The 24116-nt window shown below is 37.4% G+C and overlaps 1 protein-coding gene across 1 annotated transcript in view; it reads left to right on the top strand.

The window, feature by feature from the left end:
- MINDY4 (MINDY lysine 48 deubiquitinase 4) overlaps positions 1-24116 on the top strand; it is a 90378-nt gene that overhangs the window by 39013 nt on the left and 27249 nt on the right. The window contains exons 11-13 of the mRNA XM_026072554.1: positions 552-615; positions 2050-2115; positions 2378-2445. Coding sequence (XP_025928339.1) covers positions 552-615; positions 2050-2115; positions 2378-2445 — 198 coding nt within the window. The remainder of the gene's footprint in view (positions 1-551; positions 616-2049; positions 2116-2377; positions 2446-24116) is intronic.

Genomic DNA, 24116 nt, shown 5'->3' on the forward strand with positions numbered 1-24116 from the left:
GGTTTTGCGAGAAGAGGTCATTTCTTTTATTAGATCAACTAAGATAGCTGAAAAATAAGAGAAGCTTTTGGGCACAGGTTCTTCAAAACCGAAATAAAAGCAGCAAACTCCAAGACATTTCAGTTAAGATCTTGAATGTTTTCCATCTGTGAAATGTTTCTTCTGCAATGATATTGTACATCTGTTCCTCTGCTTCTGTTTTAATGCCATTGTCATTTTAATGTCATTTAATGTCATACTCTTTCCCAATAAAAAGTGTAATTAACATCTTAAACCTATATCTATCCTCTTTCTGTATATAGAAACTTATAATTCATATTAAATAGACTGAGAATTAGAGCATAGATAAAGTAGATATTTCATTGATAATAGGGTTTTTTTTTTAATTTGTAGCATGAACTTTTTATGGAGTTTTTTTTTTAAGAAATAGTTAAAAATAATGAACCAAATCCTTGGTTCATCATCCAGTTCATATAGCATGTTGATTTCTCTTTAGTGTGCTTTTGGTCCTTTTAACATGAACTTTGGTTTTGTTTGAATATCCTTTTTAGGCCATCAGGAAAACAGCAGTTCACTCCCATAGGAAAATACAAAGCAGATGGAATCTTAGAAACTGTAAGGTTCTCTGTAACTCAGATTGATATTTTCCATATATCCTTCTTGTAATTTTTCTTATTTTAGTACAATCATTCTGATTTCCATATATCTCATGTTACTGTCATAGTGTTTTAAAACCATTGAAGTCAAATTATTTAGTCATGATCCAAAAACCAGTAGGAAATAATAAAATCCTGTTCTCTCTCTGGTTGTGAACTGTTCCAGTATCTGTGGACAGTTGGGATCTCTGAAGTCCTCCTTGTTTCCTTTAACTTTCAAGCTTATAAACAGTGCCCACTTCTGTTGGTATGCCGTAAAAATGGAAGGAGATCCTTTCAAGTTCCTCAGCACAGCCATGAGCATCAAAAGGCAGTCTTTTCTCCTTGTGTTTTATAAAGTATTCTTTGTCTTTTTTTCCCCCAGTAACTGCAAATGGCAAAATACTTTCCAGTTATGCCTTTATTTCCATCTGAAACTTTCCAATGACTTTGTAAACATTTATGCCATAAGCCAGGTTTTAGTGGTTTAAGGAAATATTACTGGTCTCCTAAATGCAGGACTGGGTGTGTCAAGACAGTGCTTTTCAGAACCAGACAGTTTTGGAACAACTGGAAGCAAAAACCTGTATAAATGTGGTGAATGCAGCACAAAACTTTGGCTATCATATGCTCTTCCAAGAGGCAAGATACGTTATTTTAATTAATATGCTAACATAATTCTGAGCTGCTTGCCGTTTCAGAGTTTAGTTAGCACCATAATGCTGCCATTAGGTACTGCTCATCAAAGGTCATGTGGGTATAGCCACAGTGAAAGTAAAGGGAAATCCATGATGTAAAGGAAACTCCTGATAGAGCCAGGAATATAATCCCGATCACTTGACCTTTCCCTGTGCCATATCTGCAAGACCATCATTCCTTTCAAAATCAAAAGATGGTAAAATAGACAAAGAGTGTTGAAATAAGGACCTGGTCCTGTGAACCTTTCCAAATTTTATGTTAAATAACATTATTCATGGGAGTATTTTCTGAATGTGATGAGAAGTGCTCTGATACATACCTGCGGTAGACTGCTCACCAGAAGGGGTACAAACTCCTGAGCTACTTGCCCCTTCTCTGTCTTCTAAAGCTGCATTGTTCCTATGTTTTTTCTAATAATTATTTTTCATCATGTAAGCAATGCTTAAAATGGAATCAAGGTGGCCATACAATAAACTTGCAAAAGGCAAGAAGCAGCATTTAAAAATTCAGAATGTATGAAGTGCTGAGAAAGGATATTTTACCAAGTAACAAGAACCAAAAAAAGATAGATTTCACTAGCTTTTTATACCATTTCATGTTAGTTGAAGATCTTACCAATCAGATACAAAATTGTGGCTACTTTAATTCAGCTTTCAGATTATAGAAACAAATTGTTATCATTTCAGTTGCATTTTTTTCTTACATTTCTTCCCAGCTAATACTACATAGTGCCACAAGATATGAAGATCTGATTGCATTTCTTCAGAAGAATATTCACCAGGTACTGTGTATAGGGAAGATATTAAATTTGTTATTGTTCAGCTGCCAGTCTTTCTGTATTTATCAGTCTTGTATGATGTCTTCTGAACATTGTTTCAGACACCGTATGGGCATGCCTTGCATTTTAAAACACAGAGCAACAATTTCACTTTTAGCATAAATGAGAATGATTCTGCTTTCAGTTGGATTTGCCTTTCTTTAGGAATGGGATAAAAAATGTACACAACAAGCAAAGTAAATACTATCTTCTTTTTTTTTTCCAGTTTGAAATTGGTCCCTGTGGTTGCATCCTTCTGACTGTGTCTGTCATCTTATCGAGATCTATCAATCTGTGAGTGTCTTTGTATCCCTGTTTATTAAACTGCAAAGCAGCTAAGCTGTGAGAAAGTGAGAAGACAGCCACGATGTACTGAACTCTCTGGTCTTTTAAATCTATCTTGATGCTTACTCTGATAAATATAGGGAAGTTAGTACTTAGATTTGTTCAGTCAATCTTGGCTTTTTTGTGTGTGTGTGTGAGTTTGAGACTGGCCTATGGAGGGAGTTACTAACGTAGGAACATAAACATAAGATAGGAACAAAGTGGATCAGCCAGCATCTGTTCTTGTCTCCTCCTATTGGAGGAGTGATGTTGTGCAGTCACCAAAGCTTATCACGTGCCGTTTTAAAAAATGGAAGATTTTTTGCCACTGCTCTTGAAAAAGTGTTTAGGAACCTCATTTCCTGATGGGTAGAAAATGTCTTAATTCTAGCCTGAATTTAGTTATGACTAAATTCAAGTTTCTTTTGTTGTTGTGCCAGTATCTCCCCGACTTACTTGTCCACTTCCTGGTGTTAACRACGTAAGTATGGCCACGCTGGGTTAGACCAAAGGTCCACCTACCCAATGGCTCATGGTAGTTGCATATAGAAAGAGTATTAGAAACCGGCCAAGTATAGAGGGATCTCTGCCTGTGAAACTTCTGTCAGTAAGCTTAGGGCCTTCCTGTACTGGAAGGGAGCAACTGGACTATGTATTCACTCCCTGATGTATTTTGAGAGCAAACCTACTCAGTCTTCATGAGAACTATACAAGCCAGACTGCCTCAGTTTCCTCTTATGAGAGACTTGCTGATGCCCTGGTAATTTTCTTTGCATCTCTGAATTTAAATGAAGCTTTATTGAAGAGAGTCCCAGAATGGTTTGCTGTATTTCAGATGCTTTTTTCCCCAGGGTGGCATACAATGAGTAATACTTTTCCATCTTTTTCTGAGTATCTTTTTTTGCCAGATACATTGCAGAATTGTTTAACTCATTGCTATCCTGCGATCTACAAAGATTCACTGCTCTTGTTTCTCTTCTGCAATATCCAACTAATATGTTCTTGGCTACTGCAAAACTATTTGTTTATCACTGAATCACAGAATCACAGAAGGGCTGAGGTTGGAAGGGACCTCTGGAGATCATCTAGTCCAACCCCCCTGCTCAAGCAGGGTCACCTAGAGCATATTTCCAAGGATTTTGTCCAGAAGGCTTTTGAATATCTCCAAGGAAGGAGACTCCACAACCTCTCTGTGCAACCTGTTCCAGTGCTCTGTCAGCCTCACAGTAAAGAAGCTTTTTCTCATGTTCAGAGGGAACTTCCTGTGTTTCAGTTTGTGCCCGTTGCCTCGTGTCCTGTCGCTGGGCACCACCGAAAAGAGTCTGTCCCCATCCTCTTTACACCCTCCCTTCAGATATTTGTACACATTGATAAGATCCCCCTCAGTCTTCTCTTGTCCAGGCTGAACAGGCCCAGCTCTCTCAGCCTTTCCTCATAAGAGAGATATTCCAGTCCCTTAATCATCTTTGTAGCCCTTCGCTGGACTTGCTCCAGTAGTGCCACATCCCTCTTGTACTGGGGATCCCAGAACTGGACACAGCAGTCCATATGTGGCCTCACCAGGGCTGAGCAGAGGGGGAGGATCACCTCCCTCGACCTGCAACACTCTTTCTAATGCACCCCCAGATACATTGGCCTTCTTGGCCACAAGGGCACATTGCTGGCTCACGGTCAGCCTGCAGTCCACCAGGAACTCATTTAAGCATAAACAAAATTTGACCATTCCTTTATACCTCCTACAAACTGGCTTGAGTGACTTCTGTAAAGAAAATATTGAACATAGAATGAATCCATCCAGAGTGCAGAATATGTTGTTTTTTACAGAGGTTGTCAGTTCTAGTGTTTATCCATACCACAACCAAAAATAATCTAACTTCATAGATATTTAATATTTTCCTCTTCATCATTTCAGTACATAACATTTTTGGTTCCAGTTATCCAGCAGAGATTTTCTGATCTCCTGTAGAAGAATTTCTGATCTCCTAGACAGCTTTGCTTCGTTTTCATTTTGAACAGGGATGGTAGCATTATGCATATAATACTCTCCTTCTCTCTCTCTCTTTCTCTGCAAATATATGTGTATGCACGCACACACACACACACGCATGTATATATAATAGCATTATAAGCTGTTAAAGTGGCAATAATCATTCTACCCTATTTGATATAAATAACTCCATTTAAACATTAGGCATTATGTCTAACGTAGTTGCCTATGCTCCCTGTATTGTCAGTTGAAAGCAAGACCTGTCTAGAGAGCTGCTTATGTCACGTACCTTAGATACCTGGTTTAGGGCGGGATGAATTATTTGCCAGGTGTGCCCCATTCTCTGCATCAATGACAGTGATAAAGAAAGGCTAGCATAACTTGGATTAGGCACCTAATTTTTAGATGATTATAAGTAAAGCATGATAAATCTTGTCTGAATTTAATAACTGGTGTAATAGTTATGCTGGACTCTAACTTAAAGAGGTAGTCATTAAAGTAGCCTTTTTTAAAAGCAAGTAGAGGCTTGCCCAAACAAGTTTGCAGTTAATTGTGTTTTTATACATCTTGAATGTATTTCTGTGCTACTGTGCATCTCAGAGCTGGTCAGAATATAAAAACTTTCTTCATGTTGTCAATTCCACTTTTGTAAAGATTTATAGACTTATCTCAAGTGAAAAGAACTGTCAAGGTGTTCCTTGACAAGTGTATTTCCAACTTACAGTAATAACTGTCATGAAGAGAACAGCTGCACTTAAAAGCAGCATGGGTTTGATTTGAGTAAGTGAAATGTTGCTTTTCTTTCTTGCCGCTCTACATTGTCTTGAAAATAAATAGCAGCTTAGAAGCAAATTTGAGGTATACATTCAGTTGCTCACCCGTTGAGCTTCCTAAAAGCATTTACAGATATTTTTTTTCTTTTGTTTTTGTTTCTTCCTTTCTTTACGTTACAGTAACACTGCAGGCTACTCGCTTAACTCCCTTTTTGTACTCCGACAGTAATGAAACAATAATTTTATAGCATTTGTCATTATTCTCTTTTTTCTGAGCTACTTAGGGAATAGAGGTCCAGTGTAGTAAAGGTATTTGAGTGAGTAACAATATACTTGGYGTGTAGCAGAATTTTCAAAAGCAGCAATATTCCTAATTGCTATTGATTGCATTGCTTTACTAGCCATTAAATGGTAAACATTCTTTAATAATATGAGCAAGGAGGTTATTTTTCTCATCACCTTTCAATTCTTAACAGATGGTTTATGACAGAGCCAATTTAGCATTTGTGATTCTATTCAGGCGGAGCTGTCTCAAAGTGAACATGAAAATTCCTTATGATGCCTATTTACATTTTGCAGTATCTAAATGTTTTTACAGATCTGGTCCACAATGGAGGACTGTTTATAAAATGTAGCTCTCTTTGGAGGAAGGTTCATGACTTTCTCACAGAACTTCATTTTAAAGCAGCATTACTCTTCTAGCTTAGTACTGTATAGTACATTGCATCAGTAGCAGACCTTTTTTTAAATAAGAAATAGGAATTTTTCTCTGTCACTAGAAGCAGTGGAATATGTCTTCAGACCTTTGCATAATTATTTTTTTAAAGTGCAAACTAAATTTTGTTTATGTAATTTTCAATAATAGATGAATGCCTATGTCATAATATTTCTCTCAGTATATTACAAATAACCTCATGGCTCATATCATCAAGAAATATGTACCATTTAGTGGCTGTTACAGGCATTGCAAGTAAGTATTTACATAACTGACATAGTTCTGGATGAGTATTTGAAGAGTAATGGAGTTGCTTTCAGTAGTGGAATTTTCATTCAGCAATAGACCTCACTGGGAATTTTTTTGCCCGAGTTTCTTAAAAGAAAATCAGTTTCTAAAAAAATCGAAAATTTCAAGGAAGTTTCAGTTTTCCTGATTTTGCGTGCGTGTGTGCATACTCTGTTGAAAAAGCTAGAAAAAATATTTAATTTTAGTTGAGAAGTTGACATATTTTGCTTCTCAAATCTTATTCAGATCCTTCAGTCTAGGTCAGTTCTGCATCATGTGCCCACAATGCTGACTGTCTGGGGTTCCTTGGTAAATCTCTCTCCCATACTTTATTTACATCTCTTGTAAGGAAATTGAAGACTAGAAACATAATATTCTTGAACTATAATTATCACAAAACAGAGCATTGTGCAAGATACAAAAGTATGTCCACCCAAACCAGAACAAAGCATTTATGTTTGGTTTGACAAAGAGAAGACTGGTGTTTTGATTTATGAGTATTGAAATGTTTCTTTTAATCAGGAGTATTTTTCCCCAATATTTTCTGTTCCATGAATAATTCCAGTATTTGACTTAAGCTTTCATTTCAGGACAAAATTAGAAGAAAATAGTAACACATTGTCTTATATGGTGGGGAAGGATTAATTACTGGTTAAAAGATAGAACACTGAATGTGGACTAAATGGTCAGGTTTATTAATTAAAGGATATGTACCACTGTTCTGGGGCTTGTACAGTTCAGCCCATCCAGAAGTGATCTAGAAGGAGTGAAGGATAATGAGACCACAAGGCTTGCAGGTGATACAGACTTGCTTAGGACCATCAGTGTGTGAGCAGATGCTCCCCAAGTCTTTACAGATGGAAGACAGCATGCAGTTGTGACCATGTCACATAGCTCAGGAATGACAGCTGCAGTAGTTAGTACTGTTCAGAGGGATCCAGACTTTTTAGCACCTTCTTAAATCCATGACTAACTTCTAGCAGTTCAGAAAGAGCTCGCGGTGCTAACAATGGAATAATCTCATCTATATTTAGCCATCTAGAAGTTATATACAGTCTCAGTCCTCCCAGCTCCATCTGTAGTCGGTGAGATGAGATAAGCTTCTTTAGGAAAGTCATCCCATCAAAATATAAGTGTCAGGAAAGGTGGGACGACTTGCAATAGGGGCGTGCCTATCTTTTTCCGTTAACTTTGGAGGGAGAGAGAATGACTTGCTTAGAGCAGACACCTAACTCTTAGATGACTAGCATCTTGTGTGTAATGATTCCTCTTCCTTGACTTTAATTACTTACTATGCAAATATTCACATCTGGGCTCTCTCTGTGCTCAACAAAGAGAAAAAAATCATGATTCATTTGACTTATTTTGAATGTCTGCTGTAGAATGAGATAAATCTTTTCCTGAAATGCTTAGTTATCTCCACAGTATATAAAGAAAATCTAAATGGCCTACTCAGATATAGGCTGTACATTGTACACATCGTGTAGTCAAATGAATTCTATCTTAAAGTGACTGGTCAATAAAATGGGAGATGAAATTCAGCATTAGTAATGTGAAGTGTTATACATGCTAAAAAAAGCAGTCCCAACTGGCCTTTAAATCAGCTGTTGTAAGAAAAGGAAGAAATTCTGGCACCGTTACTGGTAAGTCTCAGTTCAATTTTCAAAGATAGTCAAAACAGAAATAATGTGTTAGGAATGACAGTGTTAAGAAATGAGAATAGAAGAAAAACACGGTAAAGTCTTTATATAAATATGTGATATTTTCATGTCTTTATCTTGCATGTAGCCTTGTCTTCCCAGATCAGTAAAGATACACTAGAACTAGAAAACACTGGAAGGAAAAAAAAAGATTGCCATTAGTATAGAATAGTTTCCATTTGAGGACAAATTAAATCTTTTCTCTTCAGCACTGAGGAGGGACAACTTGGATGTGATAAAGTTCTTACATCCATGGCAAAGTTCAGTAAGGAATGATTATTCACTGTTTCTCAGAGTTTAAAAACCTGGGGGCAGTCACAGAAATTATCAAGCTTCAATTTTAAAACAAAATGTAGTACTTTTTCTTCCACAACATAAGTAACTTTCAGTACTGGAAACTGTAGTGGCCAAAAGTATGAAGAGGTTCAAATTGATGTAGACAAATGACTAAAAGATCCATTCAGCAGTAGCCTTAAACCCACCAGTCTAGATGCAGCCTCCATGTGCCCCRTGCTTGTGTTCTGCCTTGATGTGTGCTACTAGCATCTGCTATGGACTGGGTGCTGGAATAGGCTGACTTTAGGTCTGACTCCATAATTTTTACATTGTTATTGATTTTTCTTGCAAACAGAAATTCCAAATTTCAGCTACATCTATTGGGCAGTTACTCTAAATCAGTAACACCGTAAGCCTGCGCAGCCAGGAAATGCAGAGTTTTGCACTGCTTTGTGGATTTTGCTAATGAGTTTATCATATTCCATGCGCAAATGATCACTGGTAGAACCGATAACAAATCGCCAAAGAGGAATGAGAATTCCTGAGGAAGTTGCTCAGAACGTGTTGTTGCTTCTGGTACAGGAAGGAGTGCTAGTCGCTAACAATTGTAACTTCTTTTTTTTTACAACCAGCGAAGAATTAAAAAATAGTGGCACTGTTATACTAGCTCAGGGGACTAATCTTCCCGAGTGTGCAAAATGCATACTAGAATCTTCATGTGGTTAAGAGCCACGAGATATTTTCCATGTATCAGGGAGAGACAGAGCTAATAGACAGGCTGCAAGCTCCCACCTGGACTTCACTTCATTGCATATGAGAATGGAGCACTGCGTATGGGAAAGAAGTGAACACTCATTTCACAGTGACCCAGTAAGTAAAGCCTCAGTAAACCCCACTGTCTCGTTGGAGTTACGACATATACTAGAACTGCAGTGCAAGCTTTCTCTGCTGGATGCTGTCTCATCATCTCTGACACTTGGCACCTTCTCCACTATGCTTACCCATGGAAAACTGTTGCTTTATTGGGATGTGGCTGTTCCTGATCCATTCATTGAAAAGCCTTTAAGTTTCTGCCTCTTACCAACCAGGCACACTGTCAGTTTTCATTGCCATATTTTTCTGAATATTTGCAGTAACTTTATTCAATAAAACCATCATTACTAGAACCCATTAGAGCTAAGAACATATTGATTGAGCAATTGCCTTAACTCAAACTCCTTTGTAAAAAAAACAGGTTTTGCCATTTTCAAGTTATCTGCAGAAGCTAAATAGAACCTCATCTGAAACACAGACTCGTTGTGTCACTCACAAATGTGCTGACCAGTACTATCAAAACACCAATCTCTTTGGTCAGCTTGTGCTGAGATACTTCATTACTTATTAACAGCAGATCACAAATGTAATTTTGCAGTCAACATTGGACATTTGGTATCTTTTCACCTTTTTCTCTGAAGTGTTTCTGTGAGAGTAAAGAAAACAATGGCTTTATCTGTGGGRAAAAAAAAGAGCAACTTAAGGGGTCAAGAGGAGGCTGTTAAAGTTGACCACTTATAAACTTAGAAAAATAAGTCAACCCATGTCTCCTTATTATGATCCTACAACTCTTTATAACTATCCTGCTATAGTTCTTTCTCTTCCAGAAATGTGTGCAGCCCCATTTCAAAATTATYTGTGCTCTTTTCCATTTCTAAGCTTAGCAGTTATTTTTTCGCAAACCAGTGCCTTTTTATTAAATGGAATAATTTACAGTTTGGTTCCTTCTCAATCTAGGCCTTTTTGCACTGAATAAGTCTGTTCTTAGTTTCCTTATATAGTTCTCTGAAATTCATACTAAGGGGAATCATGTGATTAAAGCTATGTTCTGTGTCTTTGCGCACTCACTCTTGATTCCTGTGATACCATTTTTCTAAACCGGGGAAGTTAAATTTCCTTCATCTTTTATGCTAATGTTTCCCATGGAAAAAACACAAACAGCAAATCATTTTGATAGCTGTCCAATATACCTATTTCATCTCTAAAAATACCCTTCCCATAATAAATGAAGCAGAATTGCAACTTGTTATGTTTTACAGGAGAAAAATTCTGGCTTGTTTAAACTTTATGTGAGAGGAAAGGTTGATCAGACAGGTTAAAGGATCAGTGGCTACAATTCCTCTTTTCTGTTCGTGGCTCTGCCGTGAATTTGCTGTGCAGAGCATCTAGCTTCAACATTTGGAGAACTAGTGTACCTAATAGGAATAAATAACTTGCTTATCTGAGGAACCTGATTTTTCAGTGTTCCAAGGATCTTGGAAAAATTATGCAATATGTTGTTATCATTGTTATGTCCTCTAGTATGCTCAGTATATTCGTCAACTTTGTTTTGCCTCTGCAACTATATGTCTGGTTGCAAGTCACATTCCAAGAATATTCCTGCTTTAGTCCATTGGCAAACCATTTTTATCAATTGTTTAAACCTGTAACAGTTCTGTGCTCATTCCTTCTACCTTTGCAGGATAATATTTCACTGTGAAATGTACTGTTATATATGTATATTATATAGTACTTAGGGGCTGTAGTAAAGATCAGGACCCCTCTTTACCATACCAACAGAAAGAGTGAGTAGCAGTGCGACATGCCATCTACAACTCCCTAGTAGCTCTACCCATATATGCACTTACCCTGTAGGGCAAACAAATGTGTTCATCCTTGTTTCACAAAGGAGAAAGTTATCTCGTATTTGCTGCAGGGTAAGAGCATGTATATGTGCTGTTACTACAGGTCACACTCTACCTATCCTGATGATGACTTTTTTTGTGTGCCCGTATCCACACAATTCCTGCTCTACAGAGTTTTCATAGAACAGAAAGTGCATGTGACAAATAGGAAGCTAAAGCCTGTGGGAACTGATTCATCAAAGAGCTTCCAGACATGCTTAATTTGTTAGACATGTGATATAAGTATGCATGTGAGCACATTGCTTTATTGTGGCCGGAATGATGTACCTCACATGAGACAGGAATCTGGAAACTGACTGTTGACCTTCAACTTCTGTAGCCATGACGTTACCTGCCTTTCAAACGCTATTTGCTGGTCCATTTTCATGTGGATTATTTCATATTGCTGGAAGGACAGGATAAACACTCTCTCTTAAATATCTATATTTCATTATGATAAATAATCTTAAAAGAGAGTACTAACATTGAAAAATTTTTAGTATGGTTAAAACTTATTTCGTTAAAACGAAAACCAAGCTGTAGGAGGACTGTCTTTATGCAAAGAGACAACTTTTTATTGAGAGATGTATAATAGGGATAATCATCACAGTATTCATATGTATTAATCATTTTGTCTGTATCCTTGACCAGCTAAATCATTTACTGTAAAATAACCCTGATTCTGATCTGCTACTTTACTTTTGAACTCTTTCAATCAAGTAGAACATTCAAAAAGAAAGTGATGCTGTGTCAGTGCGTGAACCACAGGTAGAATAGCGGGTCCTCCACCCTCAACCCATTTTCTTTAGCTGACACTATTTTGTGACTCTTAGCCAATCTTTAATCTAGAGTTCCCCTAAAATGTACCTACTCTTCTTTTACAATCTCATGCTGTTTGGCTGATGAAAAAATGCTTTTTGTGAAAATATGGCTTGTCCAGTGGCTGAAGCAATTACAAGTTCACATAGAAGATACAGTCACACAGGGCATACTCAGTTCTTGATGTCAATATATTTTTATTCTGGGTAAGCCAGCTTTTCGTAAGTAATTTCCCCCCACTTGAGAACAACTGGAAGACACACAGCAAGGAGAAAATTATATGTGTGAGCAATTTTCACTCAGTGTTTACAGTATTGTAATATAAATACATGTCATGGTGTATTTTACCAAGTTCTTGCTAGGGAAGAAATGAGCCCTTGTTTGTTTGGGTAAGTGAACTTCTGTGCCTGCAGCTGGATAGGTTGCATGCAGTTCATAATTTTCAGGATCTTTCATGTCTTTGGTGCTCTGGTGTGTGAATGAGGTAGAGGTCCTTCAAGCTGAATGTTCATTGGACAGATACTACTTTTGTTAATGTAGAACCTTAATGAAGCACAGATTGTAGCTTCAACAGCCCTTGCTTTGTAGGTTCAAAAGGCAACAAGCAAGGCAGTTTGTTTGAAAGCGGTTAAACTTTTTACTTCAAAGAAAGACAAGAAAAAAAGACAGTGATAACAAATGAGACAACCTTAGCAATGTTCTGAGGAGGGTGTGAGAACTAAGTCTGCAGCTATGGCGTTTGTATTCTTTAAAAAGTGGATACACAGAGGAATATATTGGTGCAGGAAATGTTACCTTATACCAGTTGAGACAGAGAGGATCCAAGGACTCAGGAATAAAGCTATAGATGGGGGTAGTAGAATGGAGAAGGCAAGATGAAGGAAAGGAGAGAAAGGTCTAAGACAACCCAAGTGTGTAGGCATCTGTCAAATAAGGTCTGAAGATAAGATAAGGAAGCTATATAGCCTGCTAGATAAGGAATGTGACTCAGGGGGAAACATGACCACAGTGGCAAGGAAGAGGAAGAGCTGAATTAGGTTTGAAGAAGTTTGCTTCACTAAACAACAGAGAACAAATGTTAGTGGTAAGAAATCGGAAAAGATGAAACCGATTTCAGCAAAAAGGGGAAGAATCAAGAAAATACAGAGGATCTGGGTTATTGTATGCAGACATGCTCCACATCCTGCTAGGTATGAGAGGGATAGAATGGGAAAGAACAAAATACAAAAAATTAATGGGAGAAGAGCTCAGCTATACAAATAACAGAAACACACATGACTGTTGACTCCTTGTTAAGAAAATTCACAGAACAGAGAAGTGTACTGTATGCTAGGAGGAAGGATATTTGGTGTGTATATGCAGCACGAAGATTCCTCACAGAAACAGGGGAACAAAATCCAGATTGTTCCCCATAATAACTCCAGTTCCTCCTGGAACAGATCAGAATAAGTCCGTGAAGCTGAGTAACATGCCTAAAGGGAAGGGAGCTCAGCTCATTCTCTGGAGAATTTTCTGATCCCTAAAGAAAGAGTGTAAAGGAATGAAAAAAGTATGATGATCAACAAATATCTCTAGCACTGTTGATCTGAAGTGTCCTGGGAATGTCTCATGATGGGGAAAAGATGGACGTTTTTCTTCCTTTCCTTTTTTTTTTTTTTTTTAACACATGGACTCCAGCAGACTATTGGGTATTCCAAGTTAGGACAGTGAAAAACAAAGAATTCAGACTAAGAATGTTAAGTAATAGCAGAAGGTTAGAATGTGGATATTGAGAGGAAAGAAGGGGTTACTGTTGATCAGGCTGGTAACCTTTCACTGTCTGTATCTGATGTTTGTATCTGTAACTGATGTATAAAAATTTGAGAGGATGATAAAGATATTGAAAGAGCCATACTTAATTCACCAGGGAAATCATGTGGGGTCAGAGAAATATAATCAAGATATTTCAGATATAGTTTATACTAAGGTAGGGAAGCTGAGCAACAAAGTGGAAGAACCAAAACTGTTGAATCAGAAACAGATTAATTTAGATATAGCAGAAACAGAATAGAAGAGGAGTTGTAATAGGTACCAAAGGATATGTGAAAAGGAAAACTTCAATGAGATAGCATTGTATGTCAGTTATGTAAAGAAATTGAGCAGGAGATTGTAAAGTAATACAAAAAGATAGCATGGACAAAAGGGCATCAGTTTGGTTCACAATAATTCTGAGAAAATAAGAGAATTTCTATTATTGATCCCAGGATCAGGTTTGGGCATCTGTAATATTTTTAAAGTGAGAAGTACTGCAGGAATTGTAAGACTGGGGGAGACTTTACTTTTCCAAACATTCTTTGGAGAAAAAATGCTCTTAACAATGTGATAGACAATGGATATCGTCATCAAACATGTGCTGTACAAATATGTGATAATTCTAGTTTTATTTTAATTTGGTAAAAATGAAGGCTTTATTGTAGAACTAAATGTAGAAAATAACCTAGATTAGAGTCATCAGTAATTGATTAAGTTTAGATTAAGTGCAGTGTTTAACAAAAGTGTATCAGTAAAGATCATTCTCAATATATCTACTAGAGTATTTAAGTAAAAGGGAGCGATGAAGGATGCAGAATATCCAGCACACAATACAGAATATTCAGTGCTGTCAATCCCTGGTTTTTTTGCAGTCAGTGGGAAAACAGAGTTAAGCACACACTCTAAGCACACACTGTAAACACTGTGGATGTAGCTCTCCCCCTTGACTCTGGGAGGTACTGTTCTTCCTGCCTGCACCATGGTCAGTTAGTATTACTCACAGTTTCTTTAAACTTCGTAGGCATTTAAGTCCATTGCACTCAAGTAGGCAGCCTGAATATTACTCAATTTTTGCTGTTGTTAAAAAGGCACACCTTGAAAAATTAAGGAGCTAGTGGGAGACATCAACTGGATTGAAGAGCTCAAAGATTCAAATGTTAGAAAAGCCTGAAATTTCTGGATTTTATGTTTCAAGTGAGTGGAAAAATCCACTGAAGGAAGTTTTATCCTGACCTAACTGGAATAACTGTTTCACAAAGTTTATTTCATTCTGAATCCTTGTGCTAGAAAATTCAGAAATAATGTGAGTCAGACAAGGTCAAACCCAGACCTTGTCATTGAAATTAAACAAAAAACAGTTATCATATCAATAAAAAGAGGTCAAGGAAAGAAGGTGTGAAGTTACTGTGTAGGGAGGATGTGGCTGTTATTAGGGATAATATAAGGGGTGCCCCAAATCTAAATGAATATTCTGCCTTAAATTTCAATAAGGAGAATGACATGGTGAAAAGTCAGAACTGGCTAATTGGAATCCATACATAGGAACAAAATTAATTTCATGGGAGGTGGAAGTGAACCTGTAAAAGCAGTGGCCCCAGAGCACGAAGGAAAAATAAGCCAGCAATCTTTTTGCCTAGAACTTATTCTTAAACTTATGCAAGATTTTCTAAGCTATCACTTGCTTTGTCAGACTTTATGAATGGGCTGGATTACTAAAAGCTTTTTTTTTTTCTTTTTCCCCCCAAACTGTATCACTTGGCTTCTTAAAAAGTAGAGTAACCTTGCATCTCCAGTTCAGTAAGTGTGGACAAATGGATACTCTCCATCACCAAGTACTGTAAGAATTAACCTCTAAAATCAGAGATATAATAGTAAGGATGGTTAATACCTTTTTTACAATAGAGATCAGCATATGACAAACAATATTTATATAGCAAACAATATCTATATTTAAGAAAGATGGAAAAGGAAGACAGATAGCTTAGTCCTTAACTTGTTAGTTTGAAAAGCTGTAGGGAAAATTCTGAAAGGAGAATAACTAATATGTACAACGGTAAATGGAAAATGGTAGGGATTGCAGCATGCTTTTACTGAAGATAGGTTATATGAGACTAAACTAATATTCTGCTTTGATAAAAGCACAGATTTTTAAAAAGGGGAAATGAAATAGATGACTTCAGGAAAGCACGCAGTATGGTTCTGAATGGAAAACTTTTAGTTAAACTGAAAAAAACAGTTGTAAAATGATCAGAACATTAGTTAATGGAGAGATAATGAGAAGGGTTTTTTTGCATTTGATGTCATACCACATGAGAAATCATTTTCAGAAGTGAAGATGAGAGATCATTTAAAAACTGTAATAAAGGAATGGAACAGAGTGGAGACTGAAATGCAGGGTTCTGAAAAGAGAGCTATCAGTGTGGGGAAGATTACTGATAGAGTTCATCAGTGATCAATCTGGATCACTGATGGGATTAAATATAGTTAATATTCCCTTCAGTAATGTTGGAAAAAGGGAGGAATGTGCTACTGAAATGTACTGATGACTCAAAGTTGGAAGGCACTGTCCAGAGAAAGAATAGTGTTGTACAAAAAGAGTTGGCCTTCATGATGAGGATAATAAAAAAAAATTACTTTTAACTGCATAAAGTACAAGGTCATGCAAATAGAGACTACTCACTGCTGTTGTGTGAGGGTTCACGAGTTGTAAATGTCAGGATAAGAAGTTGAGAACAAGCATATCAACATAAGCAATTTTAGGAGGTGAAGAAATATTAATAGACTGTACAAGACACTGATGTGTTGTCACTGAAATACCATGTCAAATCGGGTTCACCCATTAAAACTGGAAAAAGTGCAGAGAAAGGCAAGATCATAGGAATGAGAAATCCGTCTTATAAAAGGAAAACAAAAGTGTTTATCTTTTCTAGCCTAAAAAAACAAATTTTGAGAGGGGACATGACTATTCTCTAAATATGTAAGGGTGGCAGGGTAAATAAACAAGAGCGACCAAGAATAGTTATTTAATTCAAAGAACAGCATTAGGTCAAGAATAAAAGTGTTTATCAATAAACTTAGGGTGTGACTCAGTAAGCACAGTCAAAGTTTAGATTAGATATCAGCTTCCTAAAACACGACTTTAAAAAAGTATGAAAAGCCAAGAAAGTAATTAAGGAATGTTGTGATTTTCTGTGAAAGAAAGTAACTAGGATGGCCGGAGTTTACCTGCCAGATACAGAGAACAACATCTTCCTTTCTTCCCCCTGTCTCCACAGCTCTCCTTTATCCCAGCGGCTATTGCTGTAGTCCACACCAGACCTAACATACATGAAGAGTATTGCTCTGATGAGTATCTGAGATACATGCATTTAATTGCCCCTCAGTTCCGTAAGACTATCCATATAGGATCAGAACAAAGGTCCATCTAGACTAGTATCCTTTCTTTGCCAGTGGAAAGCAGTGGCTGCTGAAGGAAACCACGTAAGAAATGAGGTGAATATAGAGCAATTATTCTGCTGGTATATTCTCCACGTTTCCAATAGTCAGTAATTCATAGACTTCCTAAACTGGCAGTGGTATCCGGACCATTAAGTTTATTAGCCCTTGATGAACCAATCTTCCTTGAATTTGTCTAAACCCTTTTTGAACCTTTTTATTCTTTTGGCCTCCTCAACATCCTGTGGCAATGAGTTCCACAATTTAGTTATGCACTTTATGAAAGAGTTTTTTCTTTTGTTTGCTTAAATTGGTTGTCCAATAATTTTACCGGGTGTTGCCTAGTTCATGCTATGAAAAGTAATAAGCAAATGTTCCTCATTCATCTCCTTACCGCTGACAAATTCTTTAACTTCTCTTGTATTCCATCTATTGTTTCCTGTCATAGCTGAATGGTTCTAGTTTATCTAGTCGCTTCTCATAAGAAAACTGCTCCATTTTTTGAAAGTGGTTTCTTGTGGCTCTCTGAACTTTTTCTTATTCTACTGTATCTTCACACAGCCTAAATTACAATTAAGTGAGCTAGTCTAATCTGTCTGTGAAGTCATCTTTTGCATGTATCTGAGGTAATATTTTCTCCTTTAAAAAAACTACTGCCAAGAAAAATGGAGGGAAAATTTAAGCTAGAGAAACTAAATGCTCGAATTCTGTTAATGTTGAGTTAAAATAGCAAACTGAGTATTTGAAACGAAGTGTTAATGCACTGCTTTTAGTTGTCTTGTCCGAGCAAGGGCAGTTTCTCATCAGTATTGGCTACAGATTGCTCTCATTACTATAGCAAACTTATTCCTCAGTTTGTAGACTAAAAAGATATACTCAGTCTGACTGCAATGCTGGCATCTTTGTGAGTGTGATTTATCTATCCCAGCCTTGGTATTTAACATTTAGATGGCCATGTCCCAGTCATGGTAGGCTCTTTTTACAATCATCAAACTGATAAGGGATTTCCAAGTAGAATTTCTTCCCCTGCTCTGCACATTATCTAAGCTAGGTCACATAAAATACCTTCAGGAGGTGCCAGTTTCCATCCATGTACTAAAGGGTAAAGAAGCCCAAAGTGATTAGCTGAAGCTTATGTGTCCATCTTTAGATCTAAATAAATTAATGACAAGAAAAACCTGTGCTTAAGAGATTGACCAGCTTTGTCATGTTCCCAGTCTCATTGTTTCCCTCTCCTTCAGGAAATCAAAACTTTACAGAAACAAACTTTTTTGATTTTAGGTACATAAGGTGAATTTTTTAAAAAGACACCCAAAGATGTGAAAGAATAAGCTTGATTCTATTGCATAGCAGAGCAACTGGAAAAACACTTTCATTTTTTTGCCAAGTTTCAACCAGTGTCCTCTTCTTCAGTGTCCTATTCAGCTCTGTTTGCTAAACTTAAGGCCAACAAGAATAAGCAGATCCTGGTTTAGTATCTTTAAAGAATTGGGCTCAGAAGAACATAGTACATTCAATAAAAAAGATAAATTCTATTGAAAAATGGAACAGTTGACACACCCTTGAATTTGCCAAGACTTGAATTACTTTTTACATCAGATCTATCCCTCTGAAATATAAATGCTTTGTATAGTGTGTTAACACCCTGTACCAGCAGAGCTGATGAACTAAGTGTGCATGATTACCTGACTACATGTACATTTTAAGAACTTTGTTAAATTAGCAGGTACATGAAAAAAAGTGGTAAATTAAGACTGAAGCCACTTCCTTCCTTTTACTGGTTTGCATCACAAACAGTAATAGATTTTTTTTTTTTTAACAGAGGGGCTCTTCCCTTCTTTTTTAAACATTCATTTAAAACCTTTGCAGTGTGCCAGTTTAAAAAAAAAAAAGAAAAAAAAAGGAACATTTACACAATAAGCCAGTCACCCATCCTGTCATTTTCCACATCCCCATTGTAATTATTGAAATCCGTATGCTTGAAGAGGAGTTTTTCTCCCTCCCAACCCAAATTCTATTTTGGGAATAGACTCGTAATTGTGTGTTTGTTAATATAGCTGTCTGTTGCCATGAACAAAGTGAGGTCACCAATTTACTATTACAGCTTTGCCACAGAGTTAAGGACTGTAACAGAGCTAGCGCTTACTTAAACACTCCGTTCTTTGCTTTATATTGTTTTATTTTTTGTTCTTAAATTGTTTTCCGTCCAAAGGATGTCAAGGGGAAAATAATTAACATTAGCAGGTTCACATTTTGATAGGCTGGAGTTCTTCCTAGTGTTTAGTGTGTCTGTGACTTTTGTATTTAATATGCAATGCACTGATGTTCTCCATTAAAGTCTTGGCAAGGGTTTCCCTGGAAATAGATTGAGAATTAATATGTGTAAAACATTTTGAAAATGTGTTATTTATCTAATTCATTGTTATTTAAAAGAAAAAAGCTCTTCTGATTACTGATTATTTTATGCTGTAGCATCCAGTCCTCAAAATATTTATACTTTGGACTTGTATTTATGCATTTTTAAAATTTGAGTCCATACACTGGAATTATACTGTCATTACAGTTTCAGCTAATGATGGTATTTTTCTCCATCTGTCTAAAACACTTAGATGATTTGTTTGTAACGTGTATATCGCAGAATGGATGAATGAATTGAAAACATGAGGCAGATTCTTGATCGATAAGAATTATTGTGGCTGACATATGTCAGCATGGCTGTGAATATTCAGAGCTGTCAGAGGTTTGACTCAGAACGTGTGTACCTCTTTAGTACTTTACATCCTCAATAAATGCCTTACTTCACTTCTTGATAATTTGAAACTTACATTTCCAGCAAGGCTGAAGATTAACAGAATCAACTGGAGTATGGAGAAAATCAGATTTATCATATTCTTTTGGAAGGGCTATTTCAGACATTCCTGCCCTAAACCCAGCAGCACAGAAAACATCAAAAAATACATACCTTTCACTACATATGGTTTTGGTTGATTTCTGTCATGAGGAGATTTTTCCAATTGCTATGAGGTAGGTATATGCTCTGAAGCTACCTTACACATTTTTGGCTTTGCCACATACTAACACACATTAGTTTTATGCAATAATAAAGTGAGAAAAACCCATTTAGTTGCAAACTGAATGAAACAAAGTTGCCTGTAGATCCCCCAGGAAAAGTTCCTTCACCCTCATATGAAAAAAAAAAACCAAAACCTAAATTGAAATATGATAGTGGGAAAAAAACTTAAAATGAGAACAATACAAAATTACTAAACTATGTGGAGAATGTTGCCATGTTACTTAGCTTATGTGGACATATAAAAATATGTTCACGTTTTTATCATGACCCCAGAAAAGCTGGGCGTGACTTTACGTACATTAGGAAGTACGATAATCTGAGTTTTAACAGCCACCAAACAGGGACCCAAAGCAAACTCCCGCATTGCTGCTGCCTATCTTGCCTTCCCATGGGGGGAAAAAAAAAAAAAAAAACATGCCCAGCTTAGCTTCTGTTTGCTTAGAAATCAGTAGCAATGAATCCACTGCAATAAACTTTTCAGCTGCTGTGTGTCTCTTGTCCCAGCAGGCTGCTTCTACTCCACAGAGAGTTCACAGCACTCTCCTCTCCGATCATAGTGCAGACATAATCTGTATTACTTTACATGCAATACAAATAAAAAATAAAGTTCATGATGCTTCAGCTGGGAGATCTTATGGAACAATATGAAATTTAGCAGATCTCATCATAGCTGTTTTGATTATGTACCAATTTAGGAAATGATTCCTACTGAAGATAGTGCTGAAGCATATTTCAACACATGGTTAATTTTCAGTATTTGTTCAAGAGATTTTCAAAATCAGTATGGTGCTGTCTAATCAAACAATTTGTTCAGCAGATTTGCAATATTACCAGGTGAGGCAAACACCACTATTTTGAGTCAGCAGTCAAAATACTTCACTCTCATGCTTCAGTTTCAGATTTCTGTACCACCACGACACAGGAAAATACTGATAATACTGCACTAGGAAAAAATATTTGCCGTTAACACTCTTCTCTTGGGTGGTGCCTTTTTGTTGACCTAAAGCACCACACAGAGTATTGGGTTGTGAACTAAGAAAAAGGGATTCGTACTGAGTCAAGCCTCTGATTCACTGCCTGATGATGAATAGGATTCTTAAGGTCTTGTGACTTAAAATTAATATATTTTACTGTTCTAAAATGATATTAAAATTACAAACTGAAGATTCCATGCAGAGACAAAACAGTATTAGTAGTAGTGATTTATTCATTACACCTATTTTGACATTTGATTTTGTCTGATTTGATACCAAAATGAACAAATGCTTCAGATTTGCTTGTAATCATTGAGTCTCTTCATAGCCCAGCAGAAAACAAAACACATCATTGTTATAGTCTTCTGATATTTTTACAATGCATGAGGTGTACTTGCACTTAAAAGCTGACACCTTTTATTATAATAAAAATAAATACACCTGCATTGGAGATGGTAAGTCTTTGGCAGTACAAATAATAATCTTAGTGATTTATAATCTTGTAGCTATATGCCTAATGTTTGTTTCCTCATCAGAAGAGATGATTTGAAAGGCAGATGTGCGTCTTCTTGAAACTCTGAGATACACCTCTAAACTCCCATATTGTTTTTACCTACAGATGAAATTAGAACTTCCTCCTATTGTCTCTCTCGTGTGTCCCATCGTCCCTAACTGACGCATATTGTATAGTCTACTCATTTCAAACACGGCTACGGAGTTTTCAAGATGAAAATGTTTCTAAAACTAAAAAATGGCTGAATTCCAAAGATTATTATCAGCCCATCCATTCCTTGCAGTGCTGCATGAGAGAATTTTCCATACCCCCACACACACTTTCCATGGTCTTTTCTTTGATTTCACACTAGCAAGASGTGTTACTGTAGCACTTTGTTATCACTGAAACTAACTTGTAAATTATCCGTAGCATTAAAACATGGGGCACTGGTGTGGGATGACCTTGAGAGCTGTGATTCAAATTTGAATGATTCTAAGAATTATTTGGGCTGGACATCTCATAAGTTATATAGTACATTCTGATTTTCGTGTTCAAAGTATATTTGTAACATTTGGGATGAAGACAGGAAATGCGGGAATGTCCCAGCTTTTTACTTAAGAAATCAGTTTTTAACTGAGCATGTACAGCTATGCTGAGGTGAAATTTCACACTAGTTTTACTCTAGCTTCATCAATTCAGCTGTTACATTGTCACAAAGAAAGTCTTTTTTAAAAATTATTGTGCTAAGTCAGGGAACRTGAGTAACTGGAGGCACATAAGAATTTGCATACCAAAGGAGAGTGAGAATGCTACATATTTTTTATTTAAAACATCACAAATGGCGGACGTGTAGAATAACTTAGGTCTCAGATGCTGATCAGTCAGGCATTCTCTTGTCTTCTCTTGCAACAGTACCAAAATGAGGATCTAGGCAAAATAATTAGGATCAACGTATTTTATACTGAAGAAGGGAAATAACTCTTTTATGAACCATAGAATTAATCTGTGGAGTTTATTGCCATAGCTGTCCTAGAGTATAGTACATTGGTTGTTCTCAAAACCAGATTAGAAATTTATTTATGAATAGAATAATGACTGCCGTTACATTATATCTGCAGGATAAAATTGATCACAATTATAGCCTGCATGTTTTAGGACATCAGCCAGTCACTAATTCAATAATTCCAGGAGTTGTGGGAGAGGGAACTTGATTTGGGGAGATGTTTCTCCATAATTATCAATAATGATATTTCATGACTTTTCCCTTTGATCTCATAAAATAGAAGAAAAGTCCACACAGTAGTATCATAAATGTGTGCACCTATAGTCATTTTTTGTTGTTCTTCTTCTCATGGACAATATAATGCATATATTATATCACATTCAGTTAGTGGGTATAACCCAGGAGTTAATGATAGGAATGGACTGGCTTGGTAAATGAGAGGAGAGCCTTAAATGTTGCTTACCTTGACTTTAGTAAGGCTTTTGACACTGTCGCTCATAACAACCCCATAGACAAGCTGATGAAGTGCAGGCTAGATAAGTGGTCAGTGAGGTGGACTGAAAACTGGCTGAACTGCCAGGCTCAGAGGGATTGTAATCAATGGCACAGTGTCCACCTGGAGACCAGTCACTATGGTGTCCCCCAGGGGCCGATACTGGGGCCAATACTGTTTTTCTTCATTAATGACCTGCCCCAGAGGACGGAAAGCACCCTCAGCAATTTGGCAGATGGCACAAAATTGGGAGGAGTGTCTGATACCCCAGAGGGTTGTGCTGCTTTTCAGAGGGGCCTCGACAGGCTGGAGAAATGGGCAGAGAGGAACCTCATGAAGCTCAACGCGGGGAAGTGTCAAGTCCTGCACCCGGGGAGGAATAACGCCATGCAGCAGCACAGGTTGGGGGCTGAGCAGGTGGAGAGCAGCTTCTCAGAGAAGGACCTGGGTGTGCTGGTGGACAACAAGTTGACCATGAGCCAGCAATGTGTCCTTGTGGCAAGAAGGCCAAGGGTATCCTGGGCTGTATTAGGAAGAGCATTGCCAGCAGGTCAAAGGGGGTGATCCTTCCCCTCCACTGAGSCCTGGTGAGGCCACATCTGGAGTGCTGTGTCCAGAGCTGGGCTCCCCAGTACAAGAGAGACATGGATTTACTGGAGTGAGTGCAGCAAAGGGAGCACAGAGATGTTTAAGGGACTGGAGCATCTGAAGATTCCATCCGAACATGAAGTAAAATTTCTTTACTGTGAGGGTGACAGAGCACTGGAACAGGTTGCCCAGAGAGGTTGTGGAGTCTCCTTCTCTGGAGATATTCAAAACACACCTGGACTCAATCCTGTGCAACATGGTCTAGGTGACCCTGCTTGAGCAAGGGGTTTGGACTTAGACCATCTCCAGAGGTTCCTTCCAACCTCAACCATTCTGTGATTCTGTGGTTCTTTGATTCTGTGATTCTGTGATCTGTCACATGAGAAGCTGAGAGAGCTGGGCCTGTTCAGCCTGGAGGAGAGAAGGCTCGGGTGGGGGGAGGGGGGATCTTATCCATGTGTGTAAATACCTGATGGCAGAGAGTAAAGAAAACAGAGCCAGAGTCTTCTCAGTGGTGCCCAGCACCAGGACGAA

The sequence above is a fragment of the Apteryx rowi genome, unplaced genomic scaffold, assembly GCF_003343035.1.
Source record: "Apteryx rowi isolate R43461 unplaced genomic scaffold, aptRow1 scaffold_109, whole genome shotgun sequence".
In the NCBI taxonomy this organism is placed as follows: domain Eukaryota; kingdom Metazoa; phylum Chordata; class Aves; order Apterygiformes; family Apterygidae; genus Apteryx; species Apteryx rowi.